This window comes from Pleurodeles waltl, chromosome 2_1 (assembly GCF_031143425.1).
Source record: "Pleurodeles waltl isolate 20211129_DDA chromosome 2_1, aPleWal1.hap1.20221129, whole genome shotgun sequence".
Lineage (NCBI taxonomy): Eukaryota > Metazoa > Chordata > Amphibia > Caudata > Salamandridae > Pleurodeles > Pleurodeles waltl.
Genome location: NC_090438.1, coordinates 364,592,920 through 364,618,093, shown reverse-complemented (window position 1 = coordinate 364,618,093; position 25,174 = coordinate 364,592,920). Strand labels below are relative to the sequence as shown.

The window sequence follows — 25,174 nt, the reverse complement described above, 5'->3', positions numbered from 1 at the left end:
CGACGAGCATGCCTTATTATGAAGCATGACCCCCTTCTGGGTGTGTGAGGGCTCTTGTTCCTGAGGGATCAAACCCTTCTTAGTACCTCAGCCTTGAACCGTACCTATTCCTTTATTCTTTATCTTTTCTATTAAAGTAACTCCATACCCTTGTTGTGATGTATAGCCAGCCACAACTCTGAACATTAACCAGTGCAGTTCATTCGCATCCAATTGCAATGTGTCATTGACCTCAGTAACCTCTCTTCTTGCAATACTGTCATGGTGTTGGGGTAATGAGAGTGGGGTTTTGCATTGGTGGATGAAATAATTTTGGTTGTGGTGTGCAATGTGTTGCCGATGTGGCAATTGGCCAGTACCTTGCTCAGGGTTTTATAATCTATGTTCAGCATGGAAAGGTGTCAATATGCAGACACCTCATATGGGTCACTGCACATTTTGGGTACTGATACTACCAGCACCTCTCTGGTGGTATCTGGAAGGAAGCTGTCTAGTGCTGCTGCGTACATCTCCCTCAGCTTCACGGTCTAGAGAGATTCATATGTCTGATAGTACTCTGCAGGTAGGCCATCTGTGCTTGGTGTTTTCCCCTGTGTGACTTATTTTATGGCTCCCTATATTTCGGGTTCTGCCACTTGGCCTCCCAGGGCCTTGCTATTGGCCGGGGTCACCTGCAGAAGTTGTGTGTGGCCCAGAAAACTGTCTAATACCTCCGTCTGGTCTGGGTTGATCTCCAAGTGGAGCTCTCAGTAATAGTGGGAGAACACCCTGTAAATCTCCTCCTGAGCGTGGACGAGTGTGTCCAAAGGCCCCATTATACCTGAAAAAGGGCTTTCTCGTCCTGGAGGCTGAATCAACCTTGAGAGCTGGCTGCTGGCCCCCTTTCCAGTGCACAGAATTAAAGTAAGCCTATCTAGAACTCTCAATTGATCGAGAGTGACCAGATGTGTGGCCTGGTTACTCTACATGCATTATGCCCTCCTCCAGCCCTAAGGAGCACACCAGTCTGTGAAAGCAGATATGTAAAGTATGCACCACCGCATAGTAGGAGTATTCTCTTTTCCCTGTTTCTTTGTTGCCAACTGTCCAACATGCCCCAGCATCGTATCTAGTCCCGGAAGTCCCTGGTTGACCAGACACCAGGTGAATTTGCCAGTGGCTGCACTGACCTTTCTAGGTCTATGACGAGCACACAATTATAGCCCCTCCAATATCATCTGACTATGTACGTCTAGGGACAGCACTGGAGCCAGAGACTTTGAGGGCAGTATTTGCCTCTGTTCAGGATATAAATGTCAGCTATAGGCCATCAAGTCTCTGCCATGCAAGTATGTATCTGCCATCCTCATTGACATTGATCCCCACTGGTTCGAATGGTGTCCTTGACCTTACCCATATCAAGGCCTCTCGGGTATAGGAGTATTATCCCATAGCGTATAGTTGTCCCCTCCAATGTCTATGTAATTTGGCTATTTCTCTGCCTGTCAGGTGTCAGGTCTCCTGCTCAAGTTGTGTCCGCCACTGCCCTCTCCCAGCCTGCCCAGTGGTTGGGCCCTCAACAAAGAAGCGCATAAAGGTGCATTATAGGAATGGATAGGCAGAACACCCACTTTACCCTACTCACTTTCCCCAGGTTGGAGTGGCAACGTTGCAGACCTCCAAGTCAACATGCCACAGTATCATATTAGGAGGGTTAGTCTGGGAGGTGGCAACCTTCAGGCAGTTCAGAGAAGCTACACCACCTTAGGTTCCCTAGGGTGAGACCCAGCTAGATATAGTAGTCCAACACACAGTCCAGAATATCTGGGACCAATTCTTAGTGCGGCCTCAGCCAAGCCTTTGCCTCCTCTTGCAGCTCTCTGCTGCAACTGCTTGCTCCTCAGGCCGAGTACCAGGCCGCTGCACTCCACTGGCCCTCTCAGGCCTGGCAGGGCAACGCTGTACACTCCTATCACAGCTGTTCCATCTCCAAGCCTCTGCATTCAGCAGCTGAGACCCGGAGGTGCCATCTTGGCTCCTGGTGCCGTGGAGAGCAAGCTCAGCTTCAGATCCCTTTCATCCATGCCAGCATCAAAGAACTGGGTCCAGGCAGTCACTCATGCTCTGGGAGCCAAGGGAGCCCCATGTGGTCGCTGTGTGGTCCTCTGTGGGATTAGGACGGTGAGGGATCGGAGGTGGCCGGCAGAGCACTTAAGAGAATGCGGCCATTTTCATGCGTGGTTGGCCATGCGCCTCCCCCTTTCACACAGAGAGTTGTTTTTGGTGGAGTTGGACCCTGGATAGGTTTTGTGACATCTGCAATATCATGGAGAGTTGGAAGGACAAGCCCCTGAAGAGCTAAGGGCTCTAACTACAGCTGATTCCAGGATTAGTGAGGCTGGTTCCCATACGCTCTCTAAGGACCAGATAGGGGAAAACTGCGACTCTGCTGCCACCCTACCACCACCGAATGCCCTGCAAGACAGCTAGGAGGCAATTGGATCTGTGGAGAGCACAGCAGATGAGGAAGCTGGCATAGGGAGCCAGTGAAGGCAGCTCCCTGCAAAGTGTGACCTATCTAGGGCAGAAGGCCTACTGAAAAAGATCCTTGTGGCAGGTGCCTGCTACCTCGAGAAAAATGAGCCCAGTATCTTTTAAATCATCCCGTTGGGGTCCAAGCTATGCTCATTGAAAGTTCCTTGACCCCCTCGAGGAACAGAGCTTGTGGGGCTTTGTTGCATTTATCAAAATTTACCCCCATGATTGGCCACTGCCTGGGGGTTGGTGCAAGACTTAGTTATCTATTTCATTCAGGAAGGGAGAGTGCCTGGTGCCACTCCTCAGACTCATTCTCGGACCAGGGACCCCATTTTCTGAGCCAAGAGCCTTTAAAATTGTCCAATGGACTCAATTTCCCCCGGGACCAACAGACTGGAGGAGAAAGTGCCGCTTCTCACTCTCTGTGCCTGTGATTTGTGGGAACACGATGGTCAGCACCAGCAGAAGCCCACCCTCATCTGCATGCCTGCTCCCTCGTCAGCCAGATAATGCTGGCCAGGAGTGGAGCAGGCCAAGCAGCCCGGGAGTGGGTACACCATGCTGCTCCAGCATCGTTGGCGCTACACCAACAAAAAAGGGATGGCGGTGTGCCCTGGTGGGAGGGGGCACCCTTTACCAAGGACAAAAACCAAAAAGGGCGAAACAAGGAATGCAGCGCAAGCTGCTTGCCTAACACGCAGCTCTCTCCAAAACAGCAGGAGAGCCGCTAATGAAACATTTTGCTGCTTCCAGGGAGGAAGCCCCCTGTAATGCCAGTTATGTTTTTCCTTCTTATGTTGGCCCCATAGAGGATGGAGCGCCACCTACAGTATAAAGAATGTGCTTGAGGGCTGCAAGAGTGCTCCCTGTTTATTACATTTCGAAAAGTGATCCTATGTTTGCAGGGTCAAGGACATTATGACCTCCCAGGATTTTCACCGTTAGTTTAAAGCACTCCTAAGGCTGGGTGGGGCATTTGCTCTTCAACTGAGAGTGCAGCATCATCTAATAGTTGGTTCTATGGCTGCATTTTATTTGGCATGAATGTGTATTAAAAAGACACAGACACATGCTATGTTCATTTCAAATGCTTTATTGATAATCTAATACTGACAATGATTTTGGTCTATGTTGAAATGCTTTATTGAAATTAATGATTGGATTTTCACATGGTTATTGATTACAGTGAAATTATGATTTATTTTTAAAATGTAGATTATTTGTCTTTTATTACAGTGAACCTTTGAAAAGGCTGATAGGCTTGCCAGATATGTTGCTGTGGTGACCCCTTGGCAAAGCCAGTAGGCCTGCTTCATTTAAAGTGATACCCCTTTATTGTGTTTTTCTATTTGGTATAGGTGGGGTGGTGCTGTGATTTGGGGGAGCGGGGTCATGCAGATTTTGGATCTACCTGATATATATTTGTAAATTAATGCTTAGTATTGAGTAGTAGTGTGTGTAATAAATGTACTTTTCATTTTTCAAAGAAAAAGCACTGACTGAACAATTGTTCATTGAGTGTTATTGTGCGCCGGCAAATGGTTTTTACTAGCCCACACCACCTCCCCTAAGTAGGCCTTAAATGGCTCTGCTTCACCACTTTGAGGGAGTGAAGTGCTACAATGGGGTGCTTGGTTCTCTGTAAGGGACAATTGTGGACCTGTTGCTTGTGCAGGTCTCACATCCTGCTCAAATAATAACCCAATTTCTTACAAACACCCTAATAATTAAGCAGAATGCATTAGCCTTTCTAGGGTCATGGTCCTTGGCCTTGCATTCTCATGGACTACTCAGAGGGCCTTTCCTTTCTCAGAGACAAATACTTGCAGCAACAGTAAAGCTGAGGTAAAAGTTCAGTATGCCACAAGTAAGCTTCTTCTAAGGATAAAAAAAGATTACCAATAACACCTCAAAAACGCCCCTTCAGCCTAACACAGAAGTAATTAGTCCAATTCAGGTAGCTATCAAGCATTCATCTATTCAAAGCCTTAGTGATGACTTCCTTCACATTTAACATGCAAATATAATTACCTTGGCCTCTCCATCATGGTCCCTTACTAATTTGAACATCTTCCCAACAATTCACCTTAAATTCTCACCAGACTCTGTAGCAGAAGTAACTACCGATGTCAAGTTGTTGAAGCTATCTTCTCTGCCTGCTGTCACTTGCTGTGCCAGAATAGTAATATGTCTCCACCCCAACATGCTCCATTTGTTACTTAGTCCATTGAAATATCCCCTGAAAGATTGAACCACGCCTCATAAACTTGAGGCCAACAGCATCTGAGGTGGAGAGCTGCGTGGTTTCAGCTACTGGTGCCTCTGTAACGAGCTGTTGAGGAAGAGGCCACCTTTCAAGTTCACCTTACATGAAAAGCCCGTTATATCAGCAGGAACCGTGAGACAAACATAGCTGCATGAAGTTGGTTGATTTTGAAAAACTTGAAAATCAGTGCCCCTCAGGTGCTGGGAGTTTTCTTTCTGATATTTGGTGACACGGCTTACTTTTTTCCTGTCTAGTATTCAGCTGGTTACAAGAAGAAATGCATGGTTACAAGTTCTGCCCTAAATAATTCAGGTCTTGCGAAGTCATCACCTGGCAAGGTGATAGAAGCTTGTGTCCAGTCAAGTTGCCTCTTACAGCATCACCAGCTAAGCCAGCTGAGTCTCTACTGTAAAATTCAGTTATTCTACCATCCCTGAATGATGCAGAGGAAATAAACCGTTAGGGAGACAGAGGTTCTGCTGATTTTTGTTGGATGCCCCGTGACCATGCACCCTCCAAAGGATCCCAGAATGTTTCAAAGTAGGTGGAAAGGCAGTGCTGTATTGCAGCTTTAATATGGGATGCTCATGCATTCTGAAAGGCTAGGTGGCCTGTGTACACGGGCAGGCCTTTTTCAATTAAATGTAAATAAGGGCCACATCTCTAACGTCTGTACGAAAGTGATATTTGAGACCAAAGGATAAACCACTGTGGTCAAGTTATTAACCCACTCATTCATTAAACAGTAGATGAATTACCTGTGTGCAAGCTTGAGGGACACTCAGTGCATTGAGGAAGCAGGGTTAAATGGGGAATACAAACCAACTACTGTACTGGCCCTGTGTAGCCAGGTATACACTTTAAGAAATTGCTAGTAGTGAACTTTTTGGGACGGTCCTTTGTACCCTGTGCTTCCCTTCCAAACTAGCTGCATAAGCATAAATATCCCTTTGGAGTTAATGTTCTCATTTAATCAAATATATAATTCAAGGGCTGTTTTGCCAGCTAGACATCACAGGCCATTCTCTATGCATGGATACATTATTACAGGCAGGTGTCATGAAGAGGTAACAGATGATCCTGAATTGGCTTTGAAGTGGTTAGTAACTTGCTGTGGGCTAGAAATTGTTGTGACATTGCAGACCTTTGTGTAATGTGACAGTTACCCACAACCCACTAGAAGACCTTCCTAGTGCCCGGCAGGTGGGTTCTATGCAGTATGCAACCGAACCATGGCTGTAGCATGAGGCTCACTTCGAAAGGGTTTGTGGTCCCTTGTAGGCAAATCAGAATTGTATGCTTAGTGTGGCAAATGTAGAGTTGCCAGATTTATAAAGGTTTGGCAGGGTCCATGTAACCAGTGTAAGAATTTTCATTGCTTGATGGGGGAACTGGAGACCCTTTTACTCATTCAAATGATTAATTGTAATGATGTGGATGTAGACATGGCAAGAATAAGGTGTCTCACAATGTTTGGGCACGGGATCAAAGGAAATGAGTAACGTTTGGTGAGAATAACTGTCCTTTAAATTTGAATACAGTGCAGCAACCTGACAAAAAAAAGCCCGACTTCAATGGAGGAGGTGATATTCACTAGACAAAACATGTGGGAACTCAATGTTTTACTCAAGTAGCAGTCAGCAGATAGGAGTGGAAGAACAGAAGATCATAGAAATACAGCTCAAGAAGGAATGGGTGATTAGGGTCCAATTAGAAGGGATGAGAGGAGTGTTGTGTGGGATATTTATCAGTAACTGGATGGAGTTAATTTGAAAGTAAGTGTCAAACTTTCAGTTTTTAACAGTTTTCCTGAACCATGTATAACTGGGTCTGATCTCAGGTTGGGTTTAAGGAATTCCAAAGTCTATAGACTTATCTCTGTGTTTTGCCCGTTAGAAAATTGTATGTTTATTCTCAGGTGCTGAATAAAGGATTTTCTTATATGATTGTGATGACCTTTTCAACAGGAGTAGTGGGCCTTTGACTCAGTGAACATCTCAATAGAGGTGATACATTTGAACATCCACTGGAAGCCATCTTGGCAGCCTTGTTATAAAGTAATTCAATCCTGCCAGTGAGATTCTTTGGCAGACCATTGTAGACTATCTTGAAGTAGTGGAGACCAGAATGACAAGCACTATTGTGAACTCAGGCTGGTGGCTGGCCTTGATTTGTGGTAGGATGTTGCATAGAAGACTAGGCTGCTGAAATATTCAGCCAGTGTACGTCAGTTCAATTTGGATCAGTACTTCAATGATGGACCATATTTTCAAATTGAGAAGGCTGCGAGGTACACTATGCAGATAATGGGAGCAGGGAGAATGTAGGTCATGAAAAGTGAAATTGCTTCTTTGAAGGTTTGCATGCTGGAAGGCAGTCACCTCACAAACGTGCTATCACAGTCTGGTAGTAGACCTCCAACTTCATGTGCATCACAAATATGGACAGTACATAGGAAGATTCAGAAATCCCCCTCTGTAATAAATAATCCCAGTTCAGGGTTTGTGTGTCGCATTCGGAAAGGCAAACCAGAATACTGGCATATGTGTGAAGAACCACATGCCACCTGCTGCCATTCAGGCTGCCTGTTATTTGGTAGGCACAAGGCATGGCGGTACATACAGATGAGATGTAAAATTGATTATGGCAGTGGCTTCAAGCTAGAAGATGATAACATATGTAGGATGGTGGAACCTCTGTGAAAGAAGCACACATTGTTAGGAAAGAAGCACACATTGTTAGACTGGTAAAGTAGTAAATGTAAATATAAATGTAAATACTTTTGATTCAGTCACAGTGCTTTCAGTCACAGTGCGTCCTGTCAGGGATAGTTATGACATGAATCCAACACTAGGATGCCCCAACAATTTAAGTGCAAGTATTTGTCCTATTAATAATTTTAACACTAACTACACATGAACAGGACTGTGGGAAGTGCTTGCCATCTTTGCATTGGTCATGTGTTGTGACCACTTTGAGACTGTAAGCAGCGTGACCTGCCCAATGGGATTTTAGGACTAATTATTCTTGCCAGAGGGGTTCACCTATTAGACAATTAATAAACCAGAATTCAGCAACTTGCCAATAGCTGTCCTTCGTACCTGTAAAAGCGCTACTAGCTGAGGATCCTAATTCGTTTGGTGAACTGAGTAAGTTAAAGTTCCTCTGCTCAAAAGACCACTTCAGAAAAAAGGTGCTGAAACACTTGGGCTGATTACTGCTGGGCGGTCAGGCACTTGAGGTAGATTCAATCAATCAGTCAATCAATCAATCTGTATTTGTAGAGTGCGGCACTGTCACCCCTGGGAGTATTTGGGCACTGGGGTGCGAGGTCTCTGTCAAAGAGCCAGGTCTTGAGTTTCTTCTTGAAGTCCACAGGTGAGGGGGCTGCTTGGAGAAAAATGAGCAGGTCATGGCAGGCCTTGGTGACAATGTAGGAGATGGAACGGCCACCAATGTACCTGCAAGTATTCAGGGAATGTGTGCCGGTTGGAGGAAGCTCAGTCGGTGGTAGATGTAGGCTGGTCCTTGATCGGGTAAGGCTTTTTAGGTTGTGTGTGTGTGTGTGTGTGTGTGTGTGTGTGTGTGTGTGTGTGTGTGTGTGTGTGTGTGTGTGTGTGTGGTGCTTGAACTAACATCTCTTCTGGATGGGGAGCCAGTGGAGGTGTCTGAGGTGGGGTGGTGATGTGTGTTTCTTTGGGGAGCTCCAGGATGAGTCTCACTGCTGTATGGCGTGGAGTCTTTTGAGGAGTTGGGAGGAGTGGCGAGCATAGAGTGCGTTACCATAGTTGAGAAGGCTGGTGCCAAGGTCCTGAGTGTTGTCTTTCCTGGTGTTGACTGGGATCTGTCCAAAGATTCTGCAGAGCAGGTGGAGGGTGTGGAAGCAGCAGGATGTAACTGCATTGATTTGCTACTTCATGGTAAATTTGCTGTTGAGGATGATGCCGAGGTTGCATGCGTGGACTGTTGGCGTGGGAGTGGGTCCAAGTTCTTCTGGCCACCAGCCATGGTCCCATATGGATGTGTTTCTCCTAAAGATCAACACTACCAGTTTGTTGGAGTTGAGTTTGCAGTAGTTTTTCATCCAGTCAGTCATGGCGTTGCCAAAGATTGTTCTGGTGGTTTGAGTGGTCTTCGATGATTGTGGATGAGCTGAGTATCATCTGCGTAGGAGCTGAAGTTGGGTCCTTGGGATCTAACGATGCCGGGGGGTGTGAGGGGGGTTATTAGTGTTGAACATGTGGGGGTGAGGGATGATCCTTGGGGTATGCCACATATGATGTTCTTGGATTCAGAGGTGAAGGGAGGCAGCCAAACGCTCTAAGTGAAGTCTGATTCGGAGCACACTGCCTAACATTCCAGTCGAATTCGCCCCTTCCATCCTGGTACATGCAGTTTGAACAATTAACGCTCTAAGTGCATCCTGTAAGGAAGGAGGCGATCCATTTGAGGGCGTCCTCTTGTATGCCAACGCTATGGAGTCTGTTGATGAGGTTGTGGTGGGAAATGGTGTTGAATGCTACTGAATGGTCAAGGAGGATCAGGGCAGTGGTTTCCCCATGATCGAGGAGTGCTGTGATGTCATCTGTGGCAGGGATGAGTGCGGTCTTGGTGCTGTGGTTTGCATGGAATCCTGATTGGTAGATGTGCAGTAGGTTATTTTGTTCCAGGTGGTCGGTGAGCTGTTGATTGATTGCCTTCTCAAGTACTTTGGCATGGTAAGGGGACAGAGAGAAAGGTCAGAAATGTTTTACTTTGCTTGAGTCGGTGAATGGTTTCTTTGGGAGGAGGTCTGATTTCTGTGTGTTTCCATTTGTCTGGGAAAACTGCCAAGATGATGGAGGTGTTAGAGTTGCTGGTGAGTTCTGTGCTGATGTGGTGGGTTTCAAGGTTGAACAGGTGGGGTGGGCATGGGTTGGTGGGTGCCCCAGAGTGGTTGGATGATATGAGGACAGAGGTGGATTGCGTGGTGTGTGGTGTCCACATGGTGATTGTTTTGTTGGTGTGTCCTCGGTGTGGAGGGGTCAAGAGAGCTCTGAGGTTGTGGATAGTGGTTTGGGGGTCAAAGTTGTTGTAGATGGTGACGATCTTGCTGTGAAAGTAATCCGAGAGGGTGTCACAGAGTTCTTGGAAAGGGTGGATAGTGTTCTTTGTGGCTGTCGGGTTGGAATATTTTTTTACTATTCTGAATAGTTCTTTTGGGCGGTTGGCTGCTGTGTCAGTGCGGGCCACGATGGGCTCTATCTTGGTTTCTGTGAGTTGCCGATGGTAGTTGCTGAGGGCTACTTTGTGGGCAGCTCTGTTGGTTGGGTTCCTGGTGGCTTGCCATTGTTTCTCGAGTTGGTTGCAGCTGCACTTGGTAGTTCCGAGCTCTGAGGTGTAACAGCTGGCTTGGCCTGAGGTTTTATTGGTTTTGGCTGGTTTCAGCGGGGCAACTCTGTCTGCGCATTCGGTGATCCAGGTGGAAAAATTCTGGGCAGCCTGGTCAAGGTCGGGTGAGGTCTTGGGTTGGGAACTGCTGAGGACCTGCTCCCACTGCATTTCTGTTACTTTGCCCCAGCTGCAGTAGTTGGGTCTGTGGTACTTGGTGGTGGTGTGCTGTATGCCGGAGATGGTGAAGTGGACGAAGCTGTGATCGGACCACATGAGTTCGTTGACGTGGCTGAATCTGAGACTGTTGCTGGAGGTAAAGATGGGGTTAAGTGTATGTTGGGCTTTGTGTGTGGGTTTGGTGACCAGTTGGGCGAGGCCTGTGTTGCTTATCTTCCTGAGGAAAGATGTGGAGTTGGTGTCATTGGGGTCGTCTGTGGAAATTGAGGTCACTGAGTAGTATGTAGTGGTTGGAGTTGATTGCTAGAGGTGTGATGATGTTGGGGATGGCATCGCAGAAGACTGGTCGAGGTCCTGGGGAGAGGGCCTGTATACAAGAGTGCCTCTTAATGTTGTCTTGGTGTCTGTTTTTAGCTGAAAATTGAGATGTTCATGCGGCATTGCTGGTGGTGATTTGAAGATGATGGTGATGCCCCCTCCGTGTTTGTTGGTGCGATCTAACTGTATCATCTTGTAGCCGTCTAGTGTTGCAGTGGCGAATTCGGGGTTCGAAGAGGAGTTTAGCCAGGTTTCGGTGATGAGTGCCACATCAATGGGGAGGTGATGGTGTCCCAGGTGTTCAATGGCATGTGTGGCTGTAGAAACACATGCTTTACATATGTCTGCCATCTAGTGTTGGGTTTGGAGTGCTGCAAGTTGTTTTTGTTCGAAGAATCTTTTTGAGTCACAAGATCGAGTGACTCCTGTCGGTAATGCACATGGGCATCAAATCCTTTATTAGATTGTTTTCTCTCCACCATTGGGTTTGGACATGTGTTCGTCTTGCTCTGATATTCCTCAGCCCTGTCTCTTCTGAACTCTTCTTTTTTCGTCTTTCTTTCAGTGACTGTATTATATTTTGGTCCCATTTTCTCAATCTAGTGTAGTCGATCTGAATTTCTACGCTAGGAGTTGGCTTACCACCCTTCGGGCACAAGTGCCCATCTCAACCTACTTCTCCACGTGGTGTTGGGATATGCAGGGCTTATGGAAGGGACTCCATTTTGGTTTTGCCCTCGATGGCATTCGAAATTCCCACACACTGACCAACACCTGGTGTGTAACTTGTGCTTGTCCACGGACCATAAAGAAGAAATCTGTGGCACCTGTTGGTCTTTTCAATCCAAAAAGACCCTTCAGGATCAAAGAGCTTGTTGATTTGGAGATGGCCTCCGGACAACACTTCTGATATTTTCGGGGCAAAGCATGCACAGAAGGAGATCGAACAGGAAGAGGCCTTCTCCATAGAATTGGACGCTCAATCTGACATCGAAAGTCATCCCCTCACCTCAGTGAAAGCCATGAGTACATCAGCCCTGACCTCCCATACAAAGATTTCAAAGAAGCCCCACAAACAGGTCGTCCTTCCACCACTGCCTTTCGGCCATGGTCACATCGGAAAGTTACCTTCGGATGCCCCACCTTCCAGCTCATCACTGAAAATAGCCAAGACTAAGTCAACTTCGGCATCAACCTCTGGCTCGACAGCATCTCACACAGCCTCGGGTTCGAGTCAACCCTTTGATCTCAGTGTTTCGGCTCCGAGCAAGAAGCCTTCCACATTGGCTTTGGAGCCAACAGCTTTGGATCAACACAGAGCTTCCACTCCCAAAACTTAGGAACTGAAATTTCTGTCTTCTAGAGACTCCAGTCAGTCCCCGGAAGCAGCTTCACCAGTGGAGCAATCCTCGAAATAATGGATGCTCATTTGCACCAGCTCCAGCTGCATATCCAAAAGATAACAGGAAGAATAATTGCTTCTTCCCCTGTCCCAATCAAGAGAGAGCTTACTTTTCAAGAGACCTTGGACACTGCTCCTCCACCTAAAAAGGTCTCCAAGGACAAGGCTCCATTTCGACCTCAGCCTTCTACACCACATTCGCCTGTGCTTCCTCTTACTCTTCTACCACCTTCCCAATCTCCTCACCTATAATTGAGAGACAATTTTTTTCTCCACAAGGTTGTACACCACATCATGAAGATGACTTGGGGGGACATTCCACAAGATATTGACCCATGGGATTCATACTATCTAGACCCCATATTACCCTAATGTATACCCTACATACCCTTCACCTCTTGAAGACGCAACTTCATATCAGCAGGTCATAGTACTGACAGCTCCAAATCACAATGTACATATGCAAACTGTCCCTATTGAAGAGGAGTTTCTCTTTGATACACTGCATACCACCCATAAAGAAAGTCATTTTTTGCCTATGCTACCAGGTATGCTTAGACATGCCACAGACCGGTTAGGTCAAGAATTATTACCCCAACGGTTGATAAAAAAAATAAATAAGGCAAGAACTTCAAACCCTATATTTATTCGGTCACAAATCCCTTCTGACTCTATAGTTGTCAGCCCAGCACGGAAATGTGTTAACAGCCAATCAACAGGAGATGCACCTCCCCCCTGATAAGGAGAGCAAAAAACTAGCTGCAGCAAGAAAAAGAGTGGCTGCACAACCTGCCAATCACTGAAATATCGCCAATTTGCAGGCACTCTTGGCACAATACAACAGGGCCCACTGGGATGAAATAAAGGATCTTTTCCAGTACCTCCCAGAGGAACATTCCAAAAGGGGACAGGACATTTCAAACAATTCTATTAGGTGTGCAACTGATGCAGCTGATAAGGCAGCACATGGTATTAATGCTAGTATTATTATCAGATGGCATGCTAGGCTGAGATGTTCAGGCTTTAAGAAAGAAATTCAGCAGGCAGTTCTCAACATGCCTTTCGACAGGGAACACTTGTTTGGTCAGGAGGTTTACACCACCATAGAAAAGCTCAAGAAGGATTCTGAAACAGCAAAGGGTATTGGGGCCCTACACACCGCACCACAAAGGTGTAATTTACATCTCCCACAATTCAGGGGTGGCTTCAAACCATCATCTACTGAGCTTTCCACCTCCCAAACTAATGCAAGGCTCCCTTTTCTATAATAGAGGTTCCTACAGAGGTGCAAACAATAAAGGTAGAGGAAAGGCGTCCACCTCTAGAGGGTCTGCCTCGAATGCACGCCAGTGACTACTTACACCGGCTCACACCTCTCCAGTAGAGGGAAGACTACTACATTTCTATCCACAATGGTCAAATATCACCACAGATCAATGGATTCTATTGGTTATCCAACATGGCTACTGTCTAGAGCTCATCTCCACTCCAACATATATTCCCCCTCACACTCACAAACCTTCATAAGACCATCCTACTCTTTTAAAAGAAGAGGTACACTCCCTTTTTCTCAAAGGGGCTATAGAGCCAGTTCTCACAGCAAGGGTTAGAAGTATACTCCTTATACTTCCTTATACCAAAGAAAGATGGGTCACTAAGACCGACTCTAGATCTCAGACCTCTCAATCTATACGTTCTCTCAGAGCATTTCCATATGGTTATTCTCCAAGATGTAATTCTGCTATAACAGCAAGGCGACTTCATGACAGCTTTAGATTTGAAGGCCGTATACTTTCACATTCCCTTTCATCCAGCACACCTCAAATACCTCAGATTTGTAATTGCAGGGAAACATTATAAATTCAAGATTTTACCATTCGGGGTGACAACTGCCCCAAGGGTCTTAACAATGTGTCTAGCTGTAGTTGCAGCATTCCTCAGAAGACAACACATCCATTTCTTCCCCTATTTGGATGACTGGCTCGTCAAAGCCAGTACCATCCAACAATGTTGCATTACACTCAAATCACAGTAGACCTTCTCCACACCTTGGGATTCATGCTCAACTTTCTCAAATCCCACCTCCAACCTTTACAGATACAGCCCTATCTGGGGGCAGTTCTCAGTGCTCAGTCAGCTTTGGCATATCCAAGACCAGCTCGAATGGAAGCTTTTCAAATTTTTCTTTCCCAACTACAAGAAAACTACACTTAACACAGGGCAGTGATGCAGTTACTAGGGATGATGGCATCCTTCATTGACATCGTTCCCAGTGCAAGACTACATATGCATCCCTTACAGCAATGTCTATCTCGTCAGTGGTTTCAGTCTCAGGGTCATCTCCAAAATCTAGTGTTGTTGGCCCGCCAGACTCACCGCTCTCTGCAGTGGTGGAATCCCACCAAGCTTTCCAAGTCAGCTCTTTCAGGACCCTTTGCCTCAAGTCACTCTAAGGATCCATCACATTCAGGTTAGAGAGCTCACCTCAACAACCTCACATTACAAAGTATCTGGGATCCCGTTCAACAAACTTCTCACATCAATTACTTGAAGTTAAAGGCAGTCTTTCTAGCACTCAAAGCCTTTGTACCACAACTCCCCCTACAAAACGGTTCTAGTCCGTACAGACATGACAGCCACGTATTACCTGCAGAAACAGGGGGGGGGGCACTTTTTTACCAATTGTCCCTTCTTGCTCAGACAATTTGGAAATGGGTACTTCACCATCGCATTCACTTACTGGCATAGTATCTTCCAGGTATGGACAATCAGTTTGCAGACCTCCTCAGAAGGATGCAGCAACCAGTCCACGAATATGAACTTCACCTACAAGTGCTTCACCAGTACTTTCAGAGGTGGTGAACGCCACAAATAGACCTCTTCGCTACTGCAGAAAATTCTAAATGCCAAAACCTCGTGTCCAGATAACCACACCCCCAGTCCAAGGGCAATGCGCTATGGCTGAATTGGTCAGGGATATTTGCTCACTCTTTTCGACCTCTCCCACTCCTTCCATCTCTAATTCACAAAACATCACTCACCATGATCCTTGTAGCTCCCACATAGGCATGTCAACCTTGGTTCACAACACTGTTGAATCTGTCTGTAGTTCCTCACGAGAAACTCACCAACAGGCTGGACCTTCTCACTCACATTCAAGGTCAGATCAGACATCCAGACCCTTAGACACTCAGGCCCTCATTAGGAGTTTGGAGGACGGAAAAGGCTGCCTGCCAAACTCCCACAGGTCAAAAGACTGCCAGTGCAGTCTCCTTCCCACTGGCCCTATAATGAGTTTCTCGCTGCTGGGCAAGCGGGAAACGCACAACAACATTGACGCTGGCTTGTAATATGGCCGACAGCAATGCTGTTGTGCGTTGGGTTCACCAGCACTCATGCGTAAATCACTATCTGCAAAGATGGGTCTGGCCAGAGGGACCCCTGCACTGCCCATGCCAAGTGCAGTGCATGGGCCCCCCTGAGGTCGCGGGCACCCCATTCTCTGCCAGCATTTACATGGTGGTGAAACCGCCATGTAAATACCAGTAGAGAGCGGGGTCGTAATCCCCAGGGCAGCTCTGCTTGCAGCGCTGCCCTGGCGGATTTGGACTGCTGGCACTGCCAGGCCATCTGGCAGCAGAGAAGTGGTGGTGCCTGCGGTTGGATCGTGACCATGGAGGTCTGGTGATTGCCAGGGTCATAATGAGACCTTCAATCTTGTAATATGGCTCCTGAAGTCAGAGAGTTTGGTTATTTGAATTTCCTCCCAGAATGTATGGAAATTCTTAGGGAGGCACGTAAACCTACAACTAGACAGTGTTATGCTGCAAAATGGAAACGTTTTGTCTGCTACTGTCAATCTAAACGCATTGACCCACTAAAAGCCAACAGATATTGTTCTGCTACATTTACAAAAGGCAAACTCAGCATATTCCTCTATTAGTCTTTATTTGGCGGCTATAGCTGCTTACCTCCAAATAGACAACATCCCTCTTTAATAAAGATTCCAGTTATCAGAGCCTTCATGGAAGGCCTCAAAAGAGTTATTCCACCCAGGGTTCCCCCAGCCCCATCATGGAACCTTAATGTTGTACTTACCCAGACTCATGAGTCCACCTTTTGAGCCTATGCGTTCCTCTCCTTTGCAATGTCTTTCATGGAAGGTAGCCTTTTTAATAGCTATCGTTTCTCTAAGAAATGTAAGTGAAATACAGGCTCTACCTTTAGAACGACCATTGTTCCAGTTAAATGAAGATAGGGTAGTTCTTAGGACAAACCCTAAGATCCTTCCAAAAGTAGTCTCACCATTTCTTATTAATCAGTCAGTTGAGTTACCTGTCTTTTTCCCACAACCAGACTCAGTTGCAGAGAGAGCTCTTCACACACTAGGCGTTAAAAGGGCTCTTGTGTATTACATTGATAGGAATAAGCAGTTTAGGAAATCCATACAGCTTTTTGTAGCATTTTCCATGCCTCATAAAGGCAATCCAATTTCAAAAAATGGCATAGCCGGGTGGATAGTCAAGTATATTCAAACCTGCTATCTTAAAGCCAAAAGGCAGTGGCCTATTACTCCCAGAGCACATTCCACCAGAAAAAAGGGTGTATCTATAACTTTTTTAGGTAATATTCCAATAGTGGACATTTGAAAAAGCTGCTACTTGGTCTACACCACATACATTTACTAAACACTTGTGTAGATGTTTTAGATGGTAACAAGCTAATGTTGGCCAAGCGGTGCTCAGGACACTTTTTCAAGCAACTCCAACTCCTACAGCCTAGCCACCGCTTAATTGGAGGGAACTGCTTTATAGTCTATGCTAAGCCTGTGTGTCTACAGCTACACGCCATCAGACGGACAATGTTACTTACGCAGTAGACATCTGTTCATGCATGGCATGTAGTGCTGTAGATTCACATGTGCCCTCCCTCCTCCCCAGAACCCTATGGTCATTGTAACGTTGTAGTTTGGCATTATGATATAAATATTGTGTATGTATATATATATATATATATATATATATATATATATATATATATATATATATATATATATATATATGATACACTACACAGGCATCTCTTTTTCTTGCTTTCTATATACACTCCTTACCTCACCCGCCTGCGAGAAAACAATCTTAACAAAGGACTTGATGCCCATGCGCAGTATCACAGTGAGGAGTCACTTGATCTTGTGACTCAAAAAAGTTCTAAGAACAAAAACAACTTGCAAAACTCCAAAACCAACAATAGATGGCGGACTTATGCGAAGCATTTGAATCTACAGCACTACATGCCACGAACAGATTTCTTCTGGATAAGTAACATTTTCCTTCTGTGGCATGTTTACAGAGGGATCGAGCGTTGAGCAGCATGCACTGGTCCGGTTCCGAGTTGTTCGTGGTCTGGGTGGGTGTGGTGCAGGATTCTGTGTGGGCTGGCGGCTCTGTGTTGCAGGAGAAGTGGTAGCGTCGGCAGGTGAAGGGTCCTTTGGTTGCTCGAGGGGAGAAGGTGCAGCAGTTGCTGTTGCGGTGCCGAGGGTCCAGGGCTCATAGCTCCCCAGCGGTGTAGTGGTGGGTGGAAGCAGGGCCAGGGTTCCTGCCTATGGCCGCGATCCAGGCACAGACAGAGTAGCCTTCTGTGCACCAGTGGCATGGCCACACTGCATCCTCCATTAATTAGGTCCTCAGGAGAGCTGTGCACGGATGGCAGAGGGTAGGTCCGGCAGGCGACAAGAGCTGGCAAGAAAGGAAGCAGCAGTAAAAAAAGGCACTGCACAGACAATGGAGCACGAGTGAAGGGAAAAACAGACAGAAAAACAGAAATGCACAGCCAAAGCCTAACAAAAATGAGTAAGAAACAGTGAATGACAGAGCTAAGGGAAACAAACAGTAAAAGGAGAGACAAGCAGACAGACAGTAAGAACACAACTGGTGGATAACAAACACTGAGTGGCAGAGGGGGAAACAAACAGTCAGTGACAGAGATGAAGCAAGCAGGCGGGGGTACAGTGCGAGAGCAGTGCGTGCAGGTCAGAGAAGCGGCAGAGTCCTGGCAGCTGGGCCAGAGACAGTGCAAGGGGTCAAGTACACCTTTCTGCTTGCAATGTAGTAAGATAACCCTCATTGTAAGAAGCTCTGATACACACCAGATCTTATTCAAGGTATGTTTTGGGGTTGAAAACTATATAACTAGAACATAAATTAACTTTGGATTTGTATGTAAAGCGCCATTGATTTCATCATAACAAATGTAAACTTTAACTATTTTTTCAACGTTTTTGCTATTTTCATTCTTAGGTACTCATGAGACAGGGATATGATGCAGCTTGTGATATCTGGAGTTTGGGAGTCCTTTTGTACACCATGCTGGCTGGGTAAGAGCTGCTTTTAGGTAATCGTTTTCCTGTTAAATTGTTTAGCTGTAGTGTGCGGCTGTGCTTCTTGTTAGTTTTTGGACTTCCCAGTGTAAAATGTGCAGTTAAATGCTGATTATTTTATTGGCTATACTAATTATTCATGGACATGTAAACAATCTGTATCTCCCACTTGAAACCATATATGATTATTTTGTTTAGCTTATTGTGCCATAGTTACTGATCTGCATTTTAGATGTGGAATATGGTTTATGATTCTTAAAGCCCCAGGACAATGTTTTCATCCCAACTAGTGCCTTATCCATATGCATTGACAGTGAATCATAATTCCAAGCCCCCTAAAATGTATTAGAATTTACTTGCGATATATGTGACAGCACAGCCCTATCAAAGACGACTTCAAGAAGAAATGTAGCATTTTGCCAACTTTACCCTTGTTATATTTTTTTCACTCTGATGAAAAACCCAAACCTTTCCCCTCTTATTTCCCCTATTCCTTTCACAACTACTTCTGCCTGTTGCTACTCTTTGCTTATCATCCAATCATGTTACTTTCCCCAGTGCTTGCTGTTGGAGCTAGCACGTTCTTGTTGGCTGAAGTGAGGCCCGAGCCAAACAGAACCTACCACTCCCGTCAGGGGTGGGTGCTTACACTCACTGTCTAATCTGTGCTTCCTCTTGGGTAGTTTGGCACAGAGCAGTCAGGCTTAGCACAGGGGCAGTGTGTAAAGCATTAGAACAGCACTTCCACACAAGAAATACACTGAGTCACAAAAGAGACTTCACACAATGTGTATGTAAGTAAAGTTTTTATTCGACACACACATTAGTTAACACAGCATGAACATCACTTAAATCTGGGTATAAATCACATTTAGAAACATCAGTAGCAGGACTAGGCCCAATTGTGTTAAAGCAGCATTAACAGTATGTACAAATGAGAAAAATAATACTTTCCTTCCCAGAACCCTCATGCGGAGCCAAAACATCAGCACGAGACCGACCCTAGCTATTACCCAATACTATATCACACAGTTATAGAGTGCACCACAGTTCACAACAATAGCACCAATGTGTACATACAGAGAATCACAGCACTCTTAAATAGCTCTGCGGCCAAGGATGCACAGGTAAAATCCAATGTCAATCGTGATAGTCCTCTGACAAAGAAACAATGTGTATGGCAAAACTGCTGTGCGGTGTTCAGTCAACAACAATCACTCCCACTCACTCGTCACCACTAAGCAGTGCCATATTTGTAAGGCAGGCTAATAAAACATGCACTCACACACACTTGCTCCCAGCAACCTATTGCGATGCACTGATATCCGGCAGGTTAGTGGTCTATGCCCTTGCAGACTCCCCTGGGTCCGAACCTTCCTCCACCCTCCAACCAGTTCCTACTACCCCACTCCCACCAGCTGGATGTGAGACAACCCTTTTCTCGGATCCTAGGCAGCTTGCGGCCAGAGGTACACTTATTCAGGATCCTGGGGCAAAGGTCGGAGGAAGAAAGATAACGTCTGATCAGGCAACAGTCGACAAATGGAGGATTGCCACCACTCAGAAAGTTCACTCTGGGGTCTCTGCACCGTGCCTTCTGGTGCAGGCCCTGATCTGCCAAGCACTGGGGAAGGGTTACTTTGGGACACACGCTGTTCACAGTCCCTCCAATACACAAATTGTTACCAATTCTGCACCTCCCTGGATGGAGGCATACCGTGTGGTCCGCGATGACTGGTGTCACACCAAACAATTCCGATCGCACACACAGTTACCAATGCTGTACCTCCCTGTAACGAGGCAAAACGCCTGGTGCATGATGACTTGAGCTGCACCACAAGGTACAATGTGATGCTACACCGGCTATGCCCCCACCTCCGAGGGTCTTAACCAGTGAATTGAACACCACACACAATGAGAATGCAGTCGAGTGTCGCACAAGAGAAATACAGCAGGCTCAACAAAAGCAGGCCATGCGGGGTTCCATGACCCATGAATCCACTCACTACCAACAATACGCTTATGCGCGTCATGGCCTCATGATGAAGGGCCACACTCCTTGAATGCAGGTTTTTGGCAGTATAACTACTGGTGCCCTTACTGCAATAATAGCGAGATACACTGCAGGAATGTGGGACGGAGACCCTGGACTGCGTGGTGCACAGTGCCAAAAGAATCTGTTGTGCACAAGAGGTGAATACTGCCCTAGGAAGGGACCACGCACCCTTCCTGAATCATGGCTGGCCTGGGCAAACTGGTTACTGCTGTGTGGCACCCTGAAGTGTGCTCTCCAAGGCTTGTTGGCTTGCTCCTTGTTCATTTGTGAAGGTCTCAGGGACATCAAAGACCTCCTGCAAGGGACCTACACCTTCCTCTTGTGTCATCTGGAGAGCGGTGCCCTCGTTCGTGCCTATATTGTCTGCTGGATGTCACCTGGTGGCAGTGGTGTGAGCGTGAAACTAAGTATTGCACCTCGAGACCAGAGCTGCCTGGTGCACACCCTTTGAAGTTCAACCTGCATTCAAGGAGTGTGGCAAACTTTAAAGCAAATTCAAAGAGCGGAAAGGGGTATAAGTATTAGACCCAAAACCCCTGAAAATTAGATTACTTCAAGGATTCAAGAGGAACCACTGCCTGGAGAAGAGCTAAACGGCTGAGGAGAAGTGCTGCCCTGGTCTGTGACTGTGCTGTGCAGTTGCTGCTTCCGTCTGTGCAAGGGGACAGAGACTGGACTTTATTGTGCCTTTGTGCTTGAGAGGTATCTCCAAGGGCTTGCAGTAGAGCTTGCCTCCTGTTTTGAAGTATTAGGGATAGGAAAGGCTTCACCAACCAGTTCTTAATCTGCCTGCTTTAGACTCTAGCTTGCCAGAGGGTGCATTCAGTTACTGTGCCCCTAGAAGTGAATTTCTGGAGAAAAACCTGTCTAACAACGCTGGACGACGCCGTGCGACTTCCCAAAGGACGCCGCTGCCCTGAACCGCAACAACACCTGCCCCAAGGCTGTGGACCTCGCAGAAGTGCAATGACCCTGTAGGCTTTGCGTCGCTGCAGCCGCTGATCCTGCCCGACTTCGTTGACTTCGGAGTGTCGAAAGTCCGACATCCATGACATCCAATGCCATTGCAGCGATGCAGCTCTGTGAAGTCATTGCAACCCTGTGAGGTTGCCCTGCAGCATCATGACTTTGCCGGACCTCGTACTCGCCAAAACCAAGGGACCGACTTCACAACTGACGCTGCTTCACCTCCACCACTCTGCAGAAAGGACCAGACGATGCTCCAGAACCGACAACACATTGGATCAAGTTACGCCTCGCTCCCCAATTCCGTGCACCGGCCTCTTTTCTGCTTGTTTGCTAAGGTACTGTACCTGGGGGTCGACTCTGTAAATGGCGCTGTTGCCGTTGCATTGTAGGAAACAACACTGCTTAATACCAACTTGAAGCATTTGTGTCTCTAGACACTGTTTTTGTGCTTTTATGTGCTAAATACGTATTTTTAACTGTGTATTGTGGATTTTTGTTGTAATTGGTCTTGTTTATTTAGATAAAATAATAACTATTTTTCCAAACCTGTGTTGTCATTTTGTAGTGGTTCACTATGTTACTGTGTGTGTGTTGATACAAATACTTTACACATTGCTTCTCAGTTAAGCCTGCCTGCTCGTGCCAAGCTACCAAAGGTGGTGAGCGGGGTTACCTGAGTGTGGTTTTCCTTTACCCTGACTAGAGTGAGGGTCATTGCTTGGACAGGGAATAACCTGACTGCCAACCAAAGACCCCATTTCTAACATTATTTAATTTCCATATTGATTAGTTTTGATTGAAATTTAGAGGGCTCTGCTAAGTTTCGGGTTTTTTTTGTCAGCTAAGTTTTATGAAGTTCTTGGTGTGCGTGGGATAATTTTTGTTACTGGTAAGGAACTTGTCGTGCTTATCGATGGATCACAATATTTCTGTGCAGGTTTACCTTGTATGAAACTAATCTCTGCACAGTGGCAACATATTGCAAATTGTTTTGCTGCACATTTACCTTTTGTGGTGATATTTATACACCATGGCCAGGCCCTAGAAGTGAAAATGATTTCCTGCGTGTTGGATGGTTTGGACAGCCATTTTTGTAGTATGAAATATATGTGCAATATAAATAGTTATGAAAGATAAAATTATTTTTGTGCTCAAGTAGCACAGTTTTAAACAGCTCTTCAACAGAAGCTGCAGAAAAAAACGGTTATTTTCATCTATAGGTGAAACAGACCCATAATAGTGCCTTTTAAGTCTCAAAAATCAGATTATTTGTTTCATGAAACTTACTGAATGGTTCTCATTCTATGTACAAAATGACTTTATATTATGCTAGTGTACAAGAAGGTGACTTTCAGAACTTGTTTACAAGTTTTCCACATGTAAAAGCAGTTATGGACTGTTTAGACCCCTTCATGCTGTGCATACAGTATCTAGGGAGCGATGTGTTTCAGAGGATACATTGACGTTTTTATAGCAAAGAAACTTTAATTTTAATTCTAGCTCCCTCACTTGTCGACATTGTACCACCCTGGACAAATGACAAATCATTTTATGCTTTTGCCTCACTTCTCTTACCTACCCAAATATTTAAAAATGTAACTTTTCTGCTTTAATTTTGCCAGAAGTGTATTTTGTTTGGTCCCTAGTTCTTGAATTAAATTGTACGTTCTTGTCTTAGGTATACACCTTTTGCAAACGGACCTAATGATACACCTGAAGAAATCCTGATTCGAATAGGAAGTGGAAACTTCTCTTTGAGTGGTGGCAACTGGGACACAGTTTCTGATGCAGCAAAGGTGTAAATATGTTAATTGTAACCATTCTCTGATGCCTACATATAGGTGTTAGACTGTGCATGAAAACTGTTTATATGTCTGCATATATATTTTGAGCCATTACCTGACATGTCCTATAGTCCTTCAAGAAGACAAGCTCTCAGCGTTTTTTTGAGGCCACTTGATGTTATTCACTCCTGATAGGTATTTTGTGGCCGCATTAATGTTGAACTCACTTGTCCACTCCAGATGGCAAGACTTCTAGTTCCCAGTAGAGAAACACCCATACAAACATATAATGGCTTACAATATATGCTTTTTAATTGATTGAAAGTGAAATTCTAGGTATGATGGAGCAGGAAAGCCAGGAGGTGAACATTAAGGGGGTCATTCCGACTTCGGCGGTCCTTTCAGAGGACCACCGAAGCTTCTGCAGGCAAAAGACCGCCAGTGCAGGAGGTCTTTTACCTGCCATATTTGGAGTGTTCCGCTGGGCCAGTGGGCGAAAACAGTGTTTCCACCCATTGACCCAGCGGAACACTCACCACAACATTGACGCTGGCTCATAATTGAGCCAGCGGCAATGTTGTGGTGCGTCAGTTGCAACAGCACCTGACGTGCCTTTCACTGCCCATAATTTTGACAGTGAAATGTGTGATGGGGCTGTGCATGGGGGCTCCTGCACTGCCCATGCCAAAGTGCAGGAACCCCCTCCCCCCCCCAACACCCCTATTCTGCCATCCTTTCCATGGCATTGTTCACTGCCAGGGAAAGGCTGGCGGATGGGGACTGAGTCCAGAGGGCAGTACTGCTTGCATCGCTGCCCTGGCAGATTACAACCGCCGGGACCGCCAGGCTGCAGGCTGGCTGCAGCCTGGTGGTGTTGGCTGTTGGACCGTGGCGGCTCTGCCACGGTCAGAATGGGGAGGTCGGACCGCCCTGTCTGCCCCACAGCGGCCTTGGCGGTTGGAATGAGCCCCTAAGTGTTGTACAAATGCTTCACTATAGAGAATACACCTGCTGCCCGCTGTATTCTGCTGTGCTGTTTAGTAAACATATGGGAGAGTGAGAGAAAGACATGCTGGAATTAGTGCCTCCTGTAGCCTTTTGAGTGGTAAACTGAGGGTGTTCACTTACAGTCCTGGTCCAGTATAAGTGTTCCTACCTGACCGCATTGTGCAGTCTGATTCCAGAAAGTACATGTATGAACAAAATCCATTAAGTGGTAAGCGGTTGAGCACACTGCCTATAGTGGATATAAAAAGACATTTACCGTAATCATAAAAAATCCTGTTCATGTGCTGCAATAGGCTACTCTAATAAAGGTTGCTTTTCAAGATATTTCTTTTAAAGTTTTGTTTAGGTTGGGTGTATTGGTGCACTCAAATAGGAACTTGAACCCTCCCAGAACGTTAGCCTTGTTGTATAAAAAATATAGATTGAGCAAGAGAAGAAGAATGCTAATGCTGGGCTATTATCTGTTTGTGGGTGTGACACTGATGATGTCCCCGTGACAAAGTGCGTGATCTAGATATTTTCATAAAAAGAGACCCTACTCTTAATATTGTACCCACTTGGAGCCAGCACAGTGATTAATTAATCACATAGCCTGAGAATCCAAAATTGAGAATACCCCATATTTACTTTAGATGGATTAGCTTTAAAGACTCAAAAGCCAGTGATTGGTGGTGCAAGATTGCTTTTCTGGCAAATTTCTATTTCTATTATTCTGTGTTTATGGCTGACGGTGTGCAGTGTCCTGCAGGCCAGTAGGTCCAAGGCATGCGACACTCCCATTGGAATGGATTGAAACTCTTGGGCAAAATAGTGCTGTTGGAAGTATACAGCACCCAAAGTGCTATCAGTCATGGTGCATAAAGAGTAAAGTTTGAGTCTTCTTATTGTGCTGTCTCCGTGCTCCACCAATGAGGTAGTGGTGGTA

The 25,174-nt window shown here is 45.9% G+C and overlaps 1 protein-coding gene across 1 annotated transcript in view; it reads left to right on the top strand.

The window, feature by feature from the left end:
* Positions 1-25,174, top strand: part of RPS6KA6 (ribosomal protein S6 kinase A6) — a 322,514-nt gene that overhangs the window by 279,631 nt on the left and 17,709 nt on the right. The window contains exons 19-20 of the mRNA XM_069212593.1: positions 18,353-18,429; positions 23,136-23,253. Coding sequence (XP_069068694.1) covers positions 18,353-18,429; positions 23,136-23,253 — 195 coding nt within the window. The remainder of the gene's footprint in view (positions 1-18,352; positions 18,430-23,135; positions 23,254-25,174) is intronic.